This window comes from Mya arenaria, chromosome 1 (genome assembly GCF_026914265.1).
Source record: "Mya arenaria isolate MELC-2E11 chromosome 1, ASM2691426v1".
In the NCBI taxonomy this organism is placed as follows: Eukaryota; Metazoa; Mollusca; class Bivalvia; order Myida; family Myidae; genus Mya; species Mya arenaria.
In genome coordinates this window covers 33,118,890-33,136,574 of record NC_069122.1, presented here as the reverse complement: position 1 = coordinate 33,136,574, position 17,685 = coordinate 33,118,890, and the positions used below count along the sequence as shown (strand labels likewise).

General features: G+C 34.0%; 1 protein-coding gene across 1 annotated transcript in view; it reads left to right on the top strand.

Annotated features, from left to right (window-relative positions):
- Positions 1 to 10,360: 10,360 nt before the first annotated feature.
- Positions 10,361 to 17,685, top strand: part of LOC128234048 (excitatory amino acid transporter 1-like) — a 50,996-nt gene continuing 43,671 nt past the window's right edge. The window contains exon 1 of the mRNA XM_052948010.1: positions 10,361 to 11,502. Within this exon, the coding sequence (XP_052803970.1) occupies positions 10,967 to 11,502 (536 nt within the window). The 5' untranslated portion in view covers positions 10,361 to 10,966. The remainder of the gene's footprint in view (positions 11,503 to 17,685) is intronic.

Here is a 17,685-nt window from a genome sequence, read left to right as displayed (position 1 = left end):
ATAAAAATAAACTAATAAGCACACACCTACGCTTGTTTGTAAGAGTGAGAAAGATTCCATCATGAAAGGCGTGCCACAATAATTAATATTAGGGTATCTAGTCTTAAACATACTGGGCGAGTACCTAAATCGGAACAGTACCTAAATATGGAACACCCATTATAAAAGTGTTTTTCCGATCGAGATCAGTTTATTTACGATTTTAATCAATAAAGACGCTTGCTTCAGATGCAAGTTCCAAGAACACGATTGTCCGGTAAGTATTTCAAATAATGCAATCATTTAAAGTTTTTCATGTTCAAATGTCAATACATGGCACTCGGGGGAAAGACTTTATGCTTGCCACAATCACAGCATACTGGCACAGTCTATATTTTACTGAAATCATCAACTTTTACTGACATAAATGACAAAAAAAAGACCAGCTGGAAATAACATAAATTATTAATCTTCTTAAACAAAACATGGAGCAATAATTTTAAAAGAATACATAAAAATAAATAACAGATTAATACTGTTCCATATTTAGGTACTCCGAGGACGAAAATGGCAGTCCTTGATTGTGCGGCTAATAGAGTACTTTTCATGCAGATTGGTAGTATCTTGAAAAATACAATTTATATCAACCAATTGGTCTTGAATCCTAGTATGCTGATGGAAAATTTTGTAGTTGTGGTGCAAGTCCAACTAAATATATTTCCCCAAATAGTGTCGAAAGTGTTCCGATTTAGGTACTCACCCAGTATATCTCAATGACATCTTCTTCTTTATCAATAAGGCAGCTTTTTATAGGTTAACGGTTTAAGAAAAATGCATAAAACATCAATTTTTGAACGTACATATAAAACACTGCGACTTTTTTTGTCAGCAGTCTTATATAACTGTTTTTTATGGATTTTCGCAAACATTGGCTAGTTCCAAGACAAAAAATAAAAAAGTTGTCAAAACGTTCAATCTGAGAGAGTGCAGCTTTAAGAACGCTCTTCAAAAAGGTAACTTTTTTGTAGTAAGATCAACACAGAAAAGATAGAAAAGATTCAAAACAGGGCTTTAAAAATGTTTTAATGATAACACCTTTTCTTACTAAGATCTTTTTCATAGAGTTCAATTGCCAAGATATTAGCAGGGTAATCTCGCTATTTAAACTTTAAAATGTTTGTATGGTATCTCTCTAGAATATGTTCTTACCCTTTAAATGTTTCAACCATGTAATCTGGATTACAGATATGAAAACTGTGTATATGTTTCCACAGAAACAATAACTAAATATGGGAAGAACTCGTGCGGCTTTGAGGCCAGTCAGGTATGGAACAGCCTCCCAAACGAAATAAGGTGCTATCAAAACTACCTGGAATTGAGAAGGCTAATGCGCACCTGGACAGGTCCCTGTTGTAAATGCTCAATGCTCAAAAACTCTTTCAAGAAATCAAGAATTATAATTTGTTTCACTGAATATCTTTCATCCTTTGTCTCCACGGAAAAGGGAGTTTTGTTTTCAGTTGGATGGCCTTAACCCACTGGACAAGATATTACATTCAAATACAAGAAAAGATTTCAGCGAGCATTTTAAATATGAGTAAAAAGAAATAAGAAAAGCTAATCTATTTATGATTGTTTCAAATCTATATATCATTAATAATTGTCGAACACATACAATTATTTGTGTTTATGTAAGTATTTTTAAGGTGTTACTAATAGGCATTTTCAATTAACATTCTTACACACTGGTAGGTGCGGATATTATCAGGACGGCGCACGGGAAGAGGTTTGGATGCTTATCTGTAGTTAGTGGCGATTGTCACAATCATAGGAGCACCATGCCTTTTCTCGCTACTGTTTCGGATAATATCAGTTTTTAAATTACATGAGGAATTAAGTAGCTCCTCTTAGCAACAACTTCCAATTTTTTTTCTAACAAGCTGAATTATTAATAACCAAACATTTTTACCAACTTGACATCACTGTACCATGTTATATTTCAATGTACATACTGCTACTTTTTGCTGTTTTAAATGTATACGATTATCCTTAATTCATACTCTTGAAAGAACTAACCATTTAACAGTGGTATGTCAACTAGAGGAACCCTGCGCGTGTGAATTGGCTATACAGCTGGGAAACTAGTTGATGTTATCATTGTATACAGCGCTCTAATCCATCTTGCTTTTTGTAATTTTGTGCATGAATATATAAAGAAACGGCTTTTGTAAATACTTGTTCCAATATTGTACCTTTTTAAAATTATATGCCTTTTTCAGTTACCAGCTCTTTGTTAGGTTTTAATATGTTATGCATGTCTGTTATTCATGTCGCAAAATAGCTCGTTGAGCTACTGTTTCTTGTTAGCCTTCACCCGATAAAATAAAGATTCTTGCATCTTGTTTTGTAAGAGCTCATGGAGTTTGGACGCACAGACGTTTTTGAAAACCGTTCTTGAAAAAATATCGTACGGGTTTGGGCAAGTTCTTGTTCTTGTTTATTTTGAGCATATCTATATTGAAAAAAAAAGTTCATCAGATTCAATGATGGGTTGACATGCCGTCAACACCGTATACAAGCAACGAAAATCTGACAATTTTGGAGGATTTGTTTGTCCAACTTTTCTTTAAAATTTGATATTCTTGATCACGTTGGAACTTTATTTTACAAAACACTAACAGTGACACGTGACATTGTCATACCTTACCAACTAGATGTTCTTTGTTGTTATTCGCCAATGAACTTTCACGCCTATAAAATTAACTTGTAGAACATAGACATACGTTCTTGTATAAAGTTTTATTTTGTAATTCCATGATTCACATATTCAAAGGTGCATATGCTTGTTCCGGAACGTGTATAAAGTTCACCCACCGATAATTCTGATGACAATTGCACCATAATCATGGTTTCCATTAAAGAACGCACTTTAATTACTTTGTTTAATTCATTGTATCTCTCTCTCTTTCTCTCTCTCTCTCTGTGTGCGCGCGCGCGTGTGTGCGGGCGTGTCTGCATGTGTGCGTGTGTGTGTGTGTGTGTGTGTTCGTGCGTGCTTGCGTGCCTGCGTGCTTGCGTTTGTGCATGTGCGTGCGTGTGCGTGTGCGCGCGTGCGTGTGTGCGTGCGTTTGTGTGTGCGTTGTGTGTGTGTGTGCTCAAGCTCTTCGAATAAGTGAAAGTATGTGTTCATCAAAGTGGTTTAAACTACTTTAAATTAAGGTACTATTGTGCAAGGAAAGAAGACGTAATTGAACAGATCTTATACCGTGTATTTTTTTTAAATTTTTTAGGCAATATTTCTACCTATAGATTTAAAATATTCAAAATTCAAAATTAACGTCACATTGTTTTGCATTAACATTAACATTAACATTAACAAACATAGTTCTAAACAAAAAAGTTGATACCACTTTCACTCATCCCAATAAATATTAAACAACAGAAAAACAAAGAGTTAAAAATAGAAATTGTTTGAAACTGAAATGAACAGTTTTCCAATTTATTACCGACTTTGTGTTAAATGCAATTAATACCTAATGCCGTAAACATGTCACTAAATCCCTTGGTGCCTCGCCTGCTATTTCATTGTGAATAATAAATGAGAGAAAAAACTCAGTTCTTTGACTGATTTATGAGGTAATTGAAAATACATTAAATTAGAGCAGCTAATTACGACTAGGAAGAGTATATTAAATTTTAGGCTTCTATTTTTACGATTTGGTTACGAACTTAGTATTTAAAACAATTTAGAAAACAGTGGAAAACGTTTTCAAAGAGTCGGTAATTAAAATGTCTTTCATTATGAGCAATGTTTAATCAATCAAAGAACTCTAAAATTGGTACTCGCACTTATATTGTGGCCAATGGCAATAGGGGAAATATTAACCCTTAAATATATTCTAGGAGTAAGTGTTTTAAGACCTCACCAGTTCAGTCAAACATATATCACTAAATAATCAATATTTCAGATGAACGGAGACGATCCGGAACCACGGGATGCCTGGACACCTGTGTTGATGGAAGTCCGTATCCGGGTCCTGCCCCTACCAGTTCCGTCCTTCAGTCGTCTTGATCCCATACTGAAGGATAGTATCAGCACAATTATCAGAAAACAAGTATTACAATCTAGGCGAACAATGTTGGATAGCTGTCTTTCAAAGACAGTTTTCGTATATTTAAGGAGTTAGCACTATTGTTTCCAAATTGTTCGTTTGCTTATAATATATCTTGAATACGTATACTTTTGGATTTGACCATGTACCTAACCAGGACCATAATAATTCATTGGGTACTGGACTGTCCCGGTAGATGTTGCTTTGTATTATTATTAAAGTCATTTCTGTGTATTGATAACTTTTTATAAGTTAAAGAAAGTGTTTCATGTAAAGACAGGAGATGTTCCTTGTTATGGGAGAGATATATTTCGCAACATGTACCCTGAACTGGAAATCGGCAGTCTCGTTGTGAATGAAAATGTTCATTTCATTATGTATATATATATAACCAACGGAACGTGTTATTCAATTAACAGCCTGTATTTCTAAAAAAACATTTATTTTTTTTCTTATGTATTACAATCCTAACACATGGTATTTGTTACATTTACCATTAATCAAGTGCAGTTCGATAAGAAGTGTGGGACACTTGATCTTTGCACCTCTGACCTCCAGCTGAATGTTGACTTGCTACTCAAAGGACCCGGTTTCTCCAAGGAAATTGTTGACAATATACCTATTTATGTCGGCGAGGGAGACAGATTACTTGTAAACATACACTTATGTGAAAAATATCCGCCAAAATTTACTCCGAAAGTTTTGACAAAGGACGTTTCGTATGCACTACATTCTTGCATGGTTTTCATTAAATACTATAACGAAAATCAAAACAGTAAACACTAATGCACCGGGTTTTAAAAATGTTTTGCTATCATGATAGTGCTATGACGTCCATTTCACAATTTTTGTAATTTATTTTAAGATTGAATAAACGTGCTAATTGACACCTTCTTGCTCTTTCTGAATATTAGCCAATTCACATAAATACAATAACAGTAATGCATGTTTCAACAAATATATTGTCTGTACCTGATTTCATATTATAAAGCGGTTTTTGATATGGATAAACGTTTACTAGAGCGCTCTTAAAAGTAAGAATTAAAAACAACTATCTTCATTCGCCTTTACACGATATACAAATGTCTTGTGCATTTAATAAAATACCATTTTATATTTCTGTTAAACATGACCAAGGTGACGTAACGGCAAACTGCTCACACACGCCTGACTTTGCACGAACTTGGAGCACATGTTTGGCAAATAGCAAACTCGATCGCAAAGAAAACTTTAAAGTAATAATGGAGTTTGATATCTCAAAAGGGAAACTCATTCCAAATAACAACATCGAAAAGATGCAGCAATCGCTTATGGTACGTTTAAATATGCTTGGCAAAAACACGTGCAGCAACGCGTTTAATACCGATGTTTCAAAACAAAGATTTATTAGTCACAAATGTTAAATATTTAAGACAATATAAACTCTTCCCTAACCAAATATGAAGGTGAACGTAAAAATATATATTATATATGGGTATCGGTCTGGCGTCAAAAATCACAAAATTTACGTTATTTCAATAAAAAAGAAATGTCAAATCTCAAAACGTTCCCATAGTGGGGCGTACATATGGTGCATGCAATGTTTGTTCAGCAGTAATGCGTAGCCAGCAAGATATTGAAGGTACCCCACCAAGCTCATATTGTTTGGTCTAAAAATAAAGTGGAGAGTTTTGCTAAGGCGGTATCAATAATCAAAAATCATTTTCAATTTTCGTTATGAATTAACACAAATAATGCATTGATTAACAAAATTAAACATTTTACTGCACTAAAACATTAACTTTAAGATTCATCATTTGAGCCATTTGAAACATATATTTTATCATAGTGTGTGTGTGTGTGTGCGTGTGCGTGTGTGTGTGCGTGTGTATGGGCGTGTGTGCATCTACGAGTATGTGGGCGTATACGTGCGTTCGTGTGAGTGCATTTGTGTGAACTATAACAACCCTTAATTAGATGGAATAAAAGAAACAATTCAATGTGATCATTTACAATCAGTGCAAACACTCGTATTAAACACAAATACGATTTACCACAACTAATACTATTGTTTTAATATGCCTTTAGGAATAAATACATATCGAAAACAATGATTCTTATGAAGAATACCGAGTTTAATTTAAAAGAAATATGAGACCATAGTAAATCCTTTAGCATTCACCAAAAAATGAATCATTTTTGCGCTTTCTACTATTAAATAAGCAGTTACAATCTTGAAATCAGTGAATAATATTTTGTATGAGTTTATTATTTAGTAAGAAGTAAGGGTTTATCAGTCAAAATAAATGTTTGTTATACGTGTGGAATATTGGTATATAAAACTTTAGTGTGTTTTCAATTAACGCCGATGTAACATTCAATTTTGACCCCGTTATATATTGACCACATGAGTCATTTTCTTTCTGTACAAAGAATGACATTTTTAACGTCAAGACCTGACCATCCCCCACCCCTCCCCAAACCGTTGCGTAACAAATGACCCTCGTTGAAAATGTTCAAGAGTATTATTCACTACCAAACTTAGTCAATAATATGGTTACTCCTATTAGTGGAATTTATTAATTGTATATGTTTTTATTCAACGATAACCGATTGACTACATCAAACTTAGATTCAAAACACTGAACTCTATAGTCGCGTATTTTATAGATCTGTATACTATTACATTTTTCTCCGATAGTGACATACAGAAGAAAACTTGGATGATTTTAAGGGGGAGGGGCTGCACCCCCTCTACTGGCGGGATCTGTTTGTGCTTATTACAATGCAGATTTCTGTCGATTATCATTTTTTGGTCTGTTAGTTATATTTTGTGTATGAAATTAGTGTCACGCACTGGATTTACTATGCTTTTGCTTAGTTTAGAGCCTTATAACGGAAGATATAACTGCAGATCTCTACTGATACTTATTAAAGAAATTGGTAACTAATAAAGTAGTAGAACCGTTTATTGTTGCGTTATTACTGTAGATGTATATATAAAAAACAAAACACTAATCAGCATAGTCACAACTCATATCATAGTGACTGGAACGATTATTGATGTGTCTTATCAAAATATTGTAAATCGGGAAATGAGATTGCTTAATAATTAAAAAAGCCTCTCATTAAAAAAGCCGCCAGATTTAAGTTATTGATTTATAAAGCTGGTTATTCAGCGCCCGTCTTGTGTGGAATTAGATATTTTGTACAACAACAATAACAAATATCCCTAACATAAAACTGATCAGACACTCTAAGATTTCTAATCTTTCCATTTAATAAACAAAAACAATTCGATTAACGTCATGCTAAACGTTTAAATACACTACGTATTGAAAAAGAAACAGGTATAGGGGTTAGATTATTTAATACTGCGCAAAAATGAAGTCGGCGAGGTACCCTTTTCTTGATATCAGGCGATTTGTAATAAAACATTGAATACATGTATTTAAAAAAGTCAAAAATTAAACGAGCAGTTTTTTCAAGAATTAAAGAAAGGCGCACTTTTTTCAGCGAAACACGACGCCTTTTTTCCCGCGAAAAATGACGTTATAGACGAATTTAGAAGCAATAACGTTCAACAAAAGAAAGAAAAAGATATGAGCGTGGTCGTTTTCACAAGACGCACTTGACGTTGAAATTTCATAGCTGTAAACGAAGAATTGATGAAAATATCGGTTATTGTAGCTGGAACGCAAAAATATGACAGACGTCTCAAGATTGACGTCAGTGGCATATTTTGAAGACTCGTAGATTCAAAACTGTTCCGCATATTGAAAAAGTAAAAACAGTCCCTAACTGGGCATATGCTCTTCTATTCGTATACCAATTTTCAGACAGTAACTCGAAAAAAAATTCATATTCGCGTTCCATCTTAATATCATGTAGATCGATTCTGCCGTTGGATACAGTCTTTATTTTTTGCACGGAATGCAAAACTGAGTATCTCTCTCCTTTTGATCGCTGTGCAAACTGCGCATGCGCTGGAATTTTCAAATATAATTGACAGCTGATGATGCGGTCAATTCACTAAAATCACTCAATGGTAGAGTTCTTGTTATGGAATCGATGGGTCGGGGGTTCAAACCCCGGTCGCGTCAAACCGGAAGACGTAAAAATATGATACCAGAAGTTCCCGTGCCTAGCGATCGGCATTAAAAGGTAGTAGTGATAAAATGGTGTACTCAGTACAGGGAAAACCCAGGAAAGTTATTCCTCGTGTATCGGCGCTTTACACTGATCATGAAAAATATCCAAGATCTCTATTCGCAAAGAGTTACCCTTTCCGGATCTCTTGTACTACCACACTCTGTTTTTTCATATCGTGTCTGGATTCGACAGGATTTGGATTTGCAGTCACTCCTATCTCATGTCACTTAAAGCTTCACTCTAACAGATTTACGGTTTTTCCAACTTTTTTATTTTTTGTTTTGGAATGAGCAAATATCTGCAAACCAGTGTTTAAGACTGATCGCACAAAAGACAAAATATCAGATCGCAGATTTTCATATTTCCATTTTTCCAACGGTTTAAGAAAAATTCATAAAACATCAAATTTGAAGCGGAAAATATGAAAATCTGCGATCTAATCTTTTGTCATCAGTCTTTTATCGCTGGTTTTCAGATATATACGCAAAAAATAGCTCGTTTCAAGACAAAAATAAAATAAAATAAAAAAGGTTGTCAAAACGTTCAATCTGTAAGAGTGTAGATTTAAACCATTTAAACACAATTTAAGTTGTGATGGCGTCACGGCGGAGCAAGCCATAAGCGCGGGCGGACCTAAAATAAACTCAAATAAAATCAGAGAGATGGAAGCTCACGTGATGCACCTGAACTTAAAATAATGTCTGTCGATTGTTTATACGAAGGGCATTCAGTATCTAATGAATCTAAAGCTCGTTTATGATTGATATTTGAGGTAATTACATATAGGAAACTTCAGCGGGCAACAATTTTGACTGTTACCCTCAATGCCAATCGCTAGCACACTGTCACTCGCGGATATCATGGTACTATACGATACGGGGTTTACAATCTACCGTTTCGTCTGTGTCGTTCAGGCGCTTTGTTGTTTTTGGTACCAGACGATAATGGTAAGGTCGCAAAAATGTAAATTAAGAAATAAAGTAAGTTTTGTTCGGTATAATAAAATGTAAATTAAATATGTATATACCGTATAACTTCAAATTTCTTCTTGTTACAAAGCAATTCATTAAACAATTAAGTTCCAGGACTGGGTGATTAGTGCTGACCCCCTTTGCAAAACCAAAAGGATACTGCAAAGCTAGCAACGTATGCAGCGTATGCTTTACGTTAAGACATACAGAAAGTAAAGAAAAAGAAGAACGAAGAAGTACAAAAAGAAACAAACAATATGTATACATCAAGCATTCGAAAATAAGTTCTCAAGTTTTACCATACATTTTCTTTTTTAAATAAAGGCTCTTATATCATTTTATTCAAAACATTGATCCTCTGTCCGGAAAATCTTGGACTATTAAACGATAGAATAATTCACGTCACTTAAAAGAAACGTTTTAAAATGCTTCTGGTTATAAAGCGAGAATTACATTTATCTTTATCGATTTTTAAAGTTGCATTGTAAATACATAAAATCGGAGAGCAGTTTATAACACGAAGGCATAACAAGAAAAATAAGCCAATATACTGTCACAATATAATAAACACGAAGACATCAATACTAGTGCTTAAGACATTAGGTTGTCTTGAATTTCTTAGGAAATTATTCCGTGACATGACAGTTACGTCAATATATCATTTTAGCACCACATTATCCTGTCAAATTATTGTTTTATCTCATACTATATTGCGTAAATATAGAGAGTTTGGTCGGAGTCAATTATACATCTGTGTGAAGTCATGGATACTTTCAATCTATATTTAGTGTTTGATAAAGTATACCATTTTTCTAGTACCAATGTGAATTGCATTGAACTTCATTTGTACAAATATAAAAACATTTTCAAAACAATATTTTTGTGTTAAAATTCCTCAATTTTTTCGAACAACCCTAGAACTTTGAAATCTTTCTGAGAAAAAAGGTAAGTCGCAGCTACGCGACAAAATACACACCAATACAAACAATTACGGCTTGCCGCTGTATATGACAAAGCCGCAATGTTTAATAGGCCATCATTAGTTTTTGGGAGACGCAATTTCCACCACAGCATAACAACGAGAGCCAGAGTCGCTTAGATCTGCGCACGCATCCTCACACCAGATTTCCACACAAAAGGAGATACAGAGAATAATCTTACGCGAGAGCCCGCGTTGTTTCATTATTGCTAAAATTAAAACAAGATTCTCCTCGCGCGTGATGGATCATTAATTGCCGTCGCGTTTTTGTTTTGTCGCTGTCTTAAAAGTATTCCGAATAAAATTACTAGTGCAATTGATTCTTTCTGGTGTAGCGGCATTGATTTTGGATTTTAGAAGATGTTTTTTATCCTGTGAAAGTATGTGAAAATTATATTACTGTCAGATTCCCCTTGATGGAAATGAGAAATGTATCAATACAATGCTGCCATAAGATGGGACGCGTTGTAGTCTGAAAAGACCGGTAATTTGAAAAAAAGTTGGAGAATTGACGTATTCAGTCTGTTTAGATTAGCGCTGTCATAATGTGTAATTTTCCGTAGCGGGAAATTGCTGTTAAACGATTATCCGGGAAAAGCAGGCAATATTTATTTAAATCTCAGAAATGTGAAACGCATCGTTGCAGTTATTTAATGCGGCAATTTAGTGATCTTATTTATCACTTAAAAATAATTTTTTTTTTATAAAGAATTGTTAAATAATATATATAACGGATTGTCATATTATCGTGTATTGTATAGTAAGAATTGTGAAAAATAAAATAAACGAAGCAAATGGAGGGTCAATCGAACGAACCACCAAAAATGAACACACACGTGTCTATAACAGTCCCCGAGGAGTATCCGGCAGGACCGCGGGGTTGGCTTCTACGCTTTCGTAACCGGAACTGGCGTAAGGTCGGACATGGAATGAAAGAAAATCTTCTGTTGATCCTTCTCCTCGGCTCTGTCATCCTAGGATGCGCCGTCGGGTTCGGCGTGAGGAACGTGTACGGAGAGATGAACAAGCGACAGCTCATGTACCTCATGTTTCCGGGTGAAATGCTTATGCGCATGTTGAAGATGTTGATACTTCCGCTGGTCGTGTCTAGCCTTATCGCCGGCATCGCGGGGCTTGACGCCTCCACTTGTGGCAAGATGGGGCTTCGGACCATCGCTTACTTCGCCACTACCACGGTCAGTGCTGTCGTGCTGGGGATTATCATGACCTACATCATGGGCCCGGGCACGAATTCGGACAAGAAAGGTATCCCAAGATATGGCCATGCGGCTCAGCTGAACCCGGTGGATACCTTCCTGGACCTTATCAGGTATAGTTTACATTGTTATATGTACATAGTGATGGAAACTGATAGACTCTATTAAAGAAATGTAGCTTTGTCGGACAAAATGTGCAGCAGACTGATATTCATCGACGGTACCAATAGTTTTCGTTTGTACGAAATGATTGAACACAACGTCAGCAGACCTTAAAATTAAGCCAGTTCTGGAGAAAATGGTGATTAAAGGTTATTGATTTCTCAAAAATTCTTAAGCCTCACTGACTTAAGTGGCTTATTTTGTTTAGCACATTTTTTCTCATATTGATAAATAAAACTTAGTTTTCCATGATTATCAGACAAAAAACTGTATTAAACAGTCATAAAAATATAAAAGGTAAATATTTAAAAAATCTTAGAAGAACAACAATTGTGAGTTTAGCTTAATCCTGTTATAACAGACTTAAGAATTTTTGAGAAAACGGTCCCCGCCACGAGCAGAATTGTAAAATCATATAGGACACACTAAGTACTTTATAAAAACAACCAAAACAACCGTTTTTTTTATAAAGAAATAAAATGTACACGGTCTCGAAAACGCCTACTGTACGTGTGCTTGCTATGATAATTCCTTTTTTGAATCAATAACACACTTGCAAATAACCAGGGTCGTAGCTAGACGAACGTGTACACAATGTAAAATTTAGGGGGATACGGGTGTATCAATATATTTGTGGCAAGCGCAGAATTATGGCTATTGATGTTATTTTTTGTACCTGAAAAGTTCATGTTGATTGGACAAGGGTTGACATCGATTTGACATACATTCTTACTATTTCTATGATAGTAATATTTCACAAACACTGACAGATACTGTCATCTTGGCTATCTGTCGGTATGTAACTTAAGCTTCAAACCTTCATTTATTCATGTATATTTTATCCCCATTTTTCATTGAAATACTAGGTATTAATTTCAGGTTTGTCAGTAAACTGATCTTATTAATACATGACAAAATGAACATTGCAACGAATATGCTATACATTTAGCGAAAGATTGAGAAAAGAACTTAAAGCATACGTGTTTTTAATGCTAGCATAAATCACTGACATGCCCAAACGCCATACAGCAAAGTATTATTAATGTTATAATACATGGATTTGTAGAATACATCATGTCATATGGCATAAAGTTATTAATAATTCCAGACAGTATGACAATACTGTATTAAAAATAAGATATTAAGAATTTATTTTTTCAACGGAAAGTGATATAGATATGTATTATTGATAATTTACCCCATAACGTTGGAAAAACGACAATCTCAAACTGAATTGTTGAATCTCCAATGTTGGAAGGATGACAATCTTTAAGGTTTTCAAATCTTGGATAAATTTGTAAGGGAACTGCACGCCAGGTAATCACTGGAGCCATAACATTTTGTTATGTGTTGAAAATGCTCCAACGCGTCTTCCGTTTTAGGAGTGGAATATGGATGTAAACAGTGAGTATGGTTTCTAATTTTTCAATTTTAGAGGTTTATACGAGTAAATTTAAAAAAATGGAGAATGTAGTTCCACATAGGAATGGCCATGAGTTGTTCTAAAGGTAAAAGAAGACTTATATTTTATGTGTAGCATAAAAGTAATACGTTTCGAAAAATAAAAGCAAAATTGAAGGATTTGTTACTGTGAGATTAAATCACTCTAACGTTCACACGCTTAGCTCTTGTTCCTGTTGTTGTTGCATTTATTTCAAACGTATATTTTGCTACTCTTTTGGAGCTTGTAAATGTCCAATCATAACCCTAATTACCGTAATTGCCCGTAAGTTTATGGGTGTCCTCGAGCGCTCTAAAGCAGCGTCAGACTTACGACTAAGATACCTTGTTGAAACGGGCCCTGGCCCAAATATCACGAAATAACTTAAGTCAAATCTCAATCTCAGTCTCAACTCTTTTCATCAATCTACATCATCATATGATTAAAAAATGTAAATGTTTTACCCATTTTTAAAAATGCATTCTCTCATTCATTATGTTGATAAAAAAAATTTGGTCAATATTTTATAGAAAACGAAATTGAGAGCAAAATTTGTATTTGAGTCCATTTTTTTGAGTTTTAATCAAGTACATTTTATGCTGAAGAAGTATTTTGTTTTTAATTATTGAGCAATCATGTTAACCATGTAGGCGAGAATGTGCTTTTGAAAATAGTAAAACAATAGTACTTTTTTATGATGTCATACTGTAATGTGGAAAAATGAGTTGAGACTCAGATTGAGATTTGACTTATGTATTTTCGTGATATTGAGACCTGATAACGAAATTACCTTATTTCGCCAAACACATTACTACTCATTTTGACGCATTTATTGGCCAGAGAGATTAAATTAAGTGAGCTTGACTTGACTTCCCTTGACTGGACTTGACTAGACTTGAATATAGTTAAAAATGTTTGCTTTTTAGCCTTTTCTTAGCCAAAACTAGAACTCTTTTTCTGAAGTCCCTACTATAGTAAGACAAGATTTGTCATAAAATGTAATTGCAAGGCTTCCGTCAACCACAGTTCAGTTTGAATAGTTAATTAGGTTTCAAGCACAAAATACATTAATGGTATTGATTGTTTCGAGTAAATCTGTGAATATGGAACACATGTCATTACTTCCCTTCCAATTATTGATGACTCGAGTGAAACTTAATTGCTAATTAATAAGAATTCTTTCATACCATTTTTATACAGATTTGTTTCAATTTGAACCCGTTCTGGGCACTGGTTCTCTGCAACAGCATGGTCAGCTAAAACTTATGTATCTAATGTCTGTGTCTGATTGGTCTGTAACTTCATCAGTGAAAGTAATCTGATTTTAAAGTTCTGTCCAACGATATACATAAAAAGTGGCAGTTAGCTGTAGAAGTTATAGATCACTCAACACATTTCCTTAACATATTTTGTTTTTGGTGACATACTTTTGGTCAGGCGAAATTACACTGATTTCTAGTAATTAACGATCCCCAACGCCATATATGGTACGACAGTGGCACTTGAATACTATATGTTTAACACCGTGAGAGAAAAGGTACGTATTCTTATATCTTATATCAAAAATAAAATTGGTTGAACGTAAGCACTATTCGATCAAGTGACCAAAGCAGGCGTAGTGGTACACACAATGCGGTGAAATTGTTAACTAAAAAGTAGCTAAAATGTTCAGCGATTTTATTTTCTTATTAAAATAAACCATTCAGCGTTAAAGCATTTACGGATGGCAAGTAGTCCTTGTTCCGATGTGGTATAACCATGCTTTAATTCAGTGCAATATGTCAGTAAAAGGAAGAAAAATAACGCATGTATCTCTGAGTAGTCGCTTCCATATTGGTGTTTTTCCCATGGAGTGTTCAAAAAAGTAATATAAAGCATATAGTGGTCATTGAGCCGTTTAAAGGTAACTGTGTTGTTTATTTTAGTCTATAGTGTCTTTATTTAATGCATATAACTTGTGCCGTCACGCTTGACCAATGAGCTGACACCAGCTTTCTGCAACTGACTATTTGTGCTAACTTTTTCATAGTTCATGTGATTTTTTTATTGCACTTTCCTTTGAAAGGTATATAGAGGAATTGACGAGCCGAATAAAGTAAAAAGAATACCTAAGCTTTAAGGGACTATTTATTGTTTGTAAAAGTCACTTTTTATTGATTTTTTAATTACGAAATAAAGTGTTGCATATCACTTGGAGTATTAAAACTAAGAGTACCCTTGCGATTCAGCAAATAGCTGTAGCGTGATTGATTGATAAACATTATCACGTGATGCTACCAATGTATTAAAAAAAGATTAATATGCGTAAGCTTATGTTGTGGTCCTTGTTGGCGAGTGAATGTGGTATCAGTTTTCTAAAAAAATCTTGACTGTACAGGCTGTGATTCGTTCCCCATCACAACCAGTTTTTTTATGCTTGAACTGTATTTTTCTGCAATTGTATCAAAGACTAAAATAATTATAATATAGTGTTTTCAGATGCATCAGCGGGAACACTCTTTAGTGCTAGAACATCAGCAAGTCCCTTTAATGGTAAAAGATTCAAAGCAAACAAACAAGACATGTGCATACGCATAAAATATTCCTGTCAGTAACAGCAGTCAGAAATAAACACTCTCAAAGACAGCTAGCGTGTCGCCTTGGCTCCAATTACATACCTTTAGATCCTTGTTTAGATAAAAGCCAAGAAAAAGCTGACGTTCACACGCAAGGAGAAAATCTAGGTGTTACCTTATAAATGATAACAAGGATGATGGTATCAAATTTCACAAGTGTACCCTATTGTGCTGTTATTATTTCAATTATTAATGTGAGCTGTGCTCTTGCATCAAGTGAAGTCATTTCATACTGCGGTATGAATGCCACTATTGTTCGTTACGTTCAAAAGACGAGGAGTGGATTTCATCAGCAGCCAGTTGTAAAAGATGTTGTTGTGTAAGTAACATTCACACTTGGGCAAAGCTCATTTGGCGGGTGCTCCGATAAGATTGTAAGTCATATGAGGTTTTTGAAGCAGAATGCACAGACAGAATGTAACCCTGGTAGGAGCTTACCTCGTTCTATAACGTGCACAAGTGTATAGCAATGTCACACAGGTCCTCCATTTCACAGTTAAGTATGTTAAAACTAGACCACGGATATGCATTCTTAATTGTAAAACCGCAACATCGTTTAATCTTTTATAAAACCGCAACAACGTTTAATCTTTTATAAAACCTCAACATCGTTTAATCTTTTATAAAACCGCAACATCGTTTAATCTTTTATAAAACCTAAACAACGTTTAATCTTTTATAAAACCTCAACAACGTTTAATCTTTTATAAAACCGCAACAACGTTTAATCTTTTATAAAACCTCAACATCGTTTAATCTTTTATAAAACCGCAACAACGTTTAATCTTTTATAAAACCTTAACATCGTTTAATCTTTTATAAAACCTCAACATCGTTTAATCTTTTATAAAACCGCAACAACGTTTAATCTTTTATAAAACCTCAACATCGTTTAATCTTTTATAAAACCTCAACATCGTTTAATCTTTTATAAAACCGCAACAACGTTTGATCTTTTATAAAACCTCAACATCGTTTAATCTTTTATAAAACCGCAACATCGTTTTATCTTTTATAAAACCGCAACAACGTTTAATCTTTTATAAAACCTCAACATCGTTTAATCTTTTATAAAACCTCAACATCGTTTAATCTTTTATAAAACCTCAACAACGTTTAATCTTTTATAAAACCTCAACAACGTTTAATCTTTTATAAAACCGCAACAACGTTTAATCTTTTATAAAACCTCAACATCGTTTAATCTTTTATAAAACCTCAACAACGTTTAATCTTTTATAAAACCTCAACAACGTTTAATCTTTTATAAAACCGCAACAACGTTTAATCTTTTATAAAACCTCAACATCGTTTAATCTTTTATAAAACCTCAACATCGTTTAATCTTTTATAAAACCTCAACAACGTTTAATCTTTTATAAAACCGCAACATCGTTTAATCTTTTATAAAACCCCAACAACGTTTAATCTTTTATAAAACCTCAACATCGTTTAATCTTTTATAAAACCGCAACATCGTTTAATCTTTTATAAAACCGCAACATCGTTTAATCTTTTATAAAACCGCAACATCGTTTAATATTTTATTTAGACAAATGTAATCCTTTTGTTTGATTGGTCAATATTTTACCAAATAATAACTAGTTACCAATCAAATCATATACATGTGTAACTATTTTTTTTATATAATACGCTGCAGTATGGTTTCATTTAAGAACTGTAATTTTTTTTCTATTAGTACAAAAAGCAAACGAAACAAGCATGTATGCTTACTACACAAAAACATCTTTAAATGCACCATAACATAGGGATGCAATGAACAATAAATCGTGAGGCTTTTCATTTCAGTAGTTATTTTTCCTTTTCACGCATCTATTTCCAAACTTGTTGTATTTTATCGGGGGGCGGGGGGCTACAGAGACCGATTTATACCAAAAAAATGATGCTTGATAATTGAAACTCTATAAGGGTCCCCTTGTTCGTTTAAATAATACCTGTAAAGAAATAAACAAATTGTATATGATGGGTACTTATGCACCGAATATACTTTAGTGATGGTATGTCAAATAGAAATACGTCAACTTAATCGAGAAAGTTTCGATTTTCCAATATTTTTT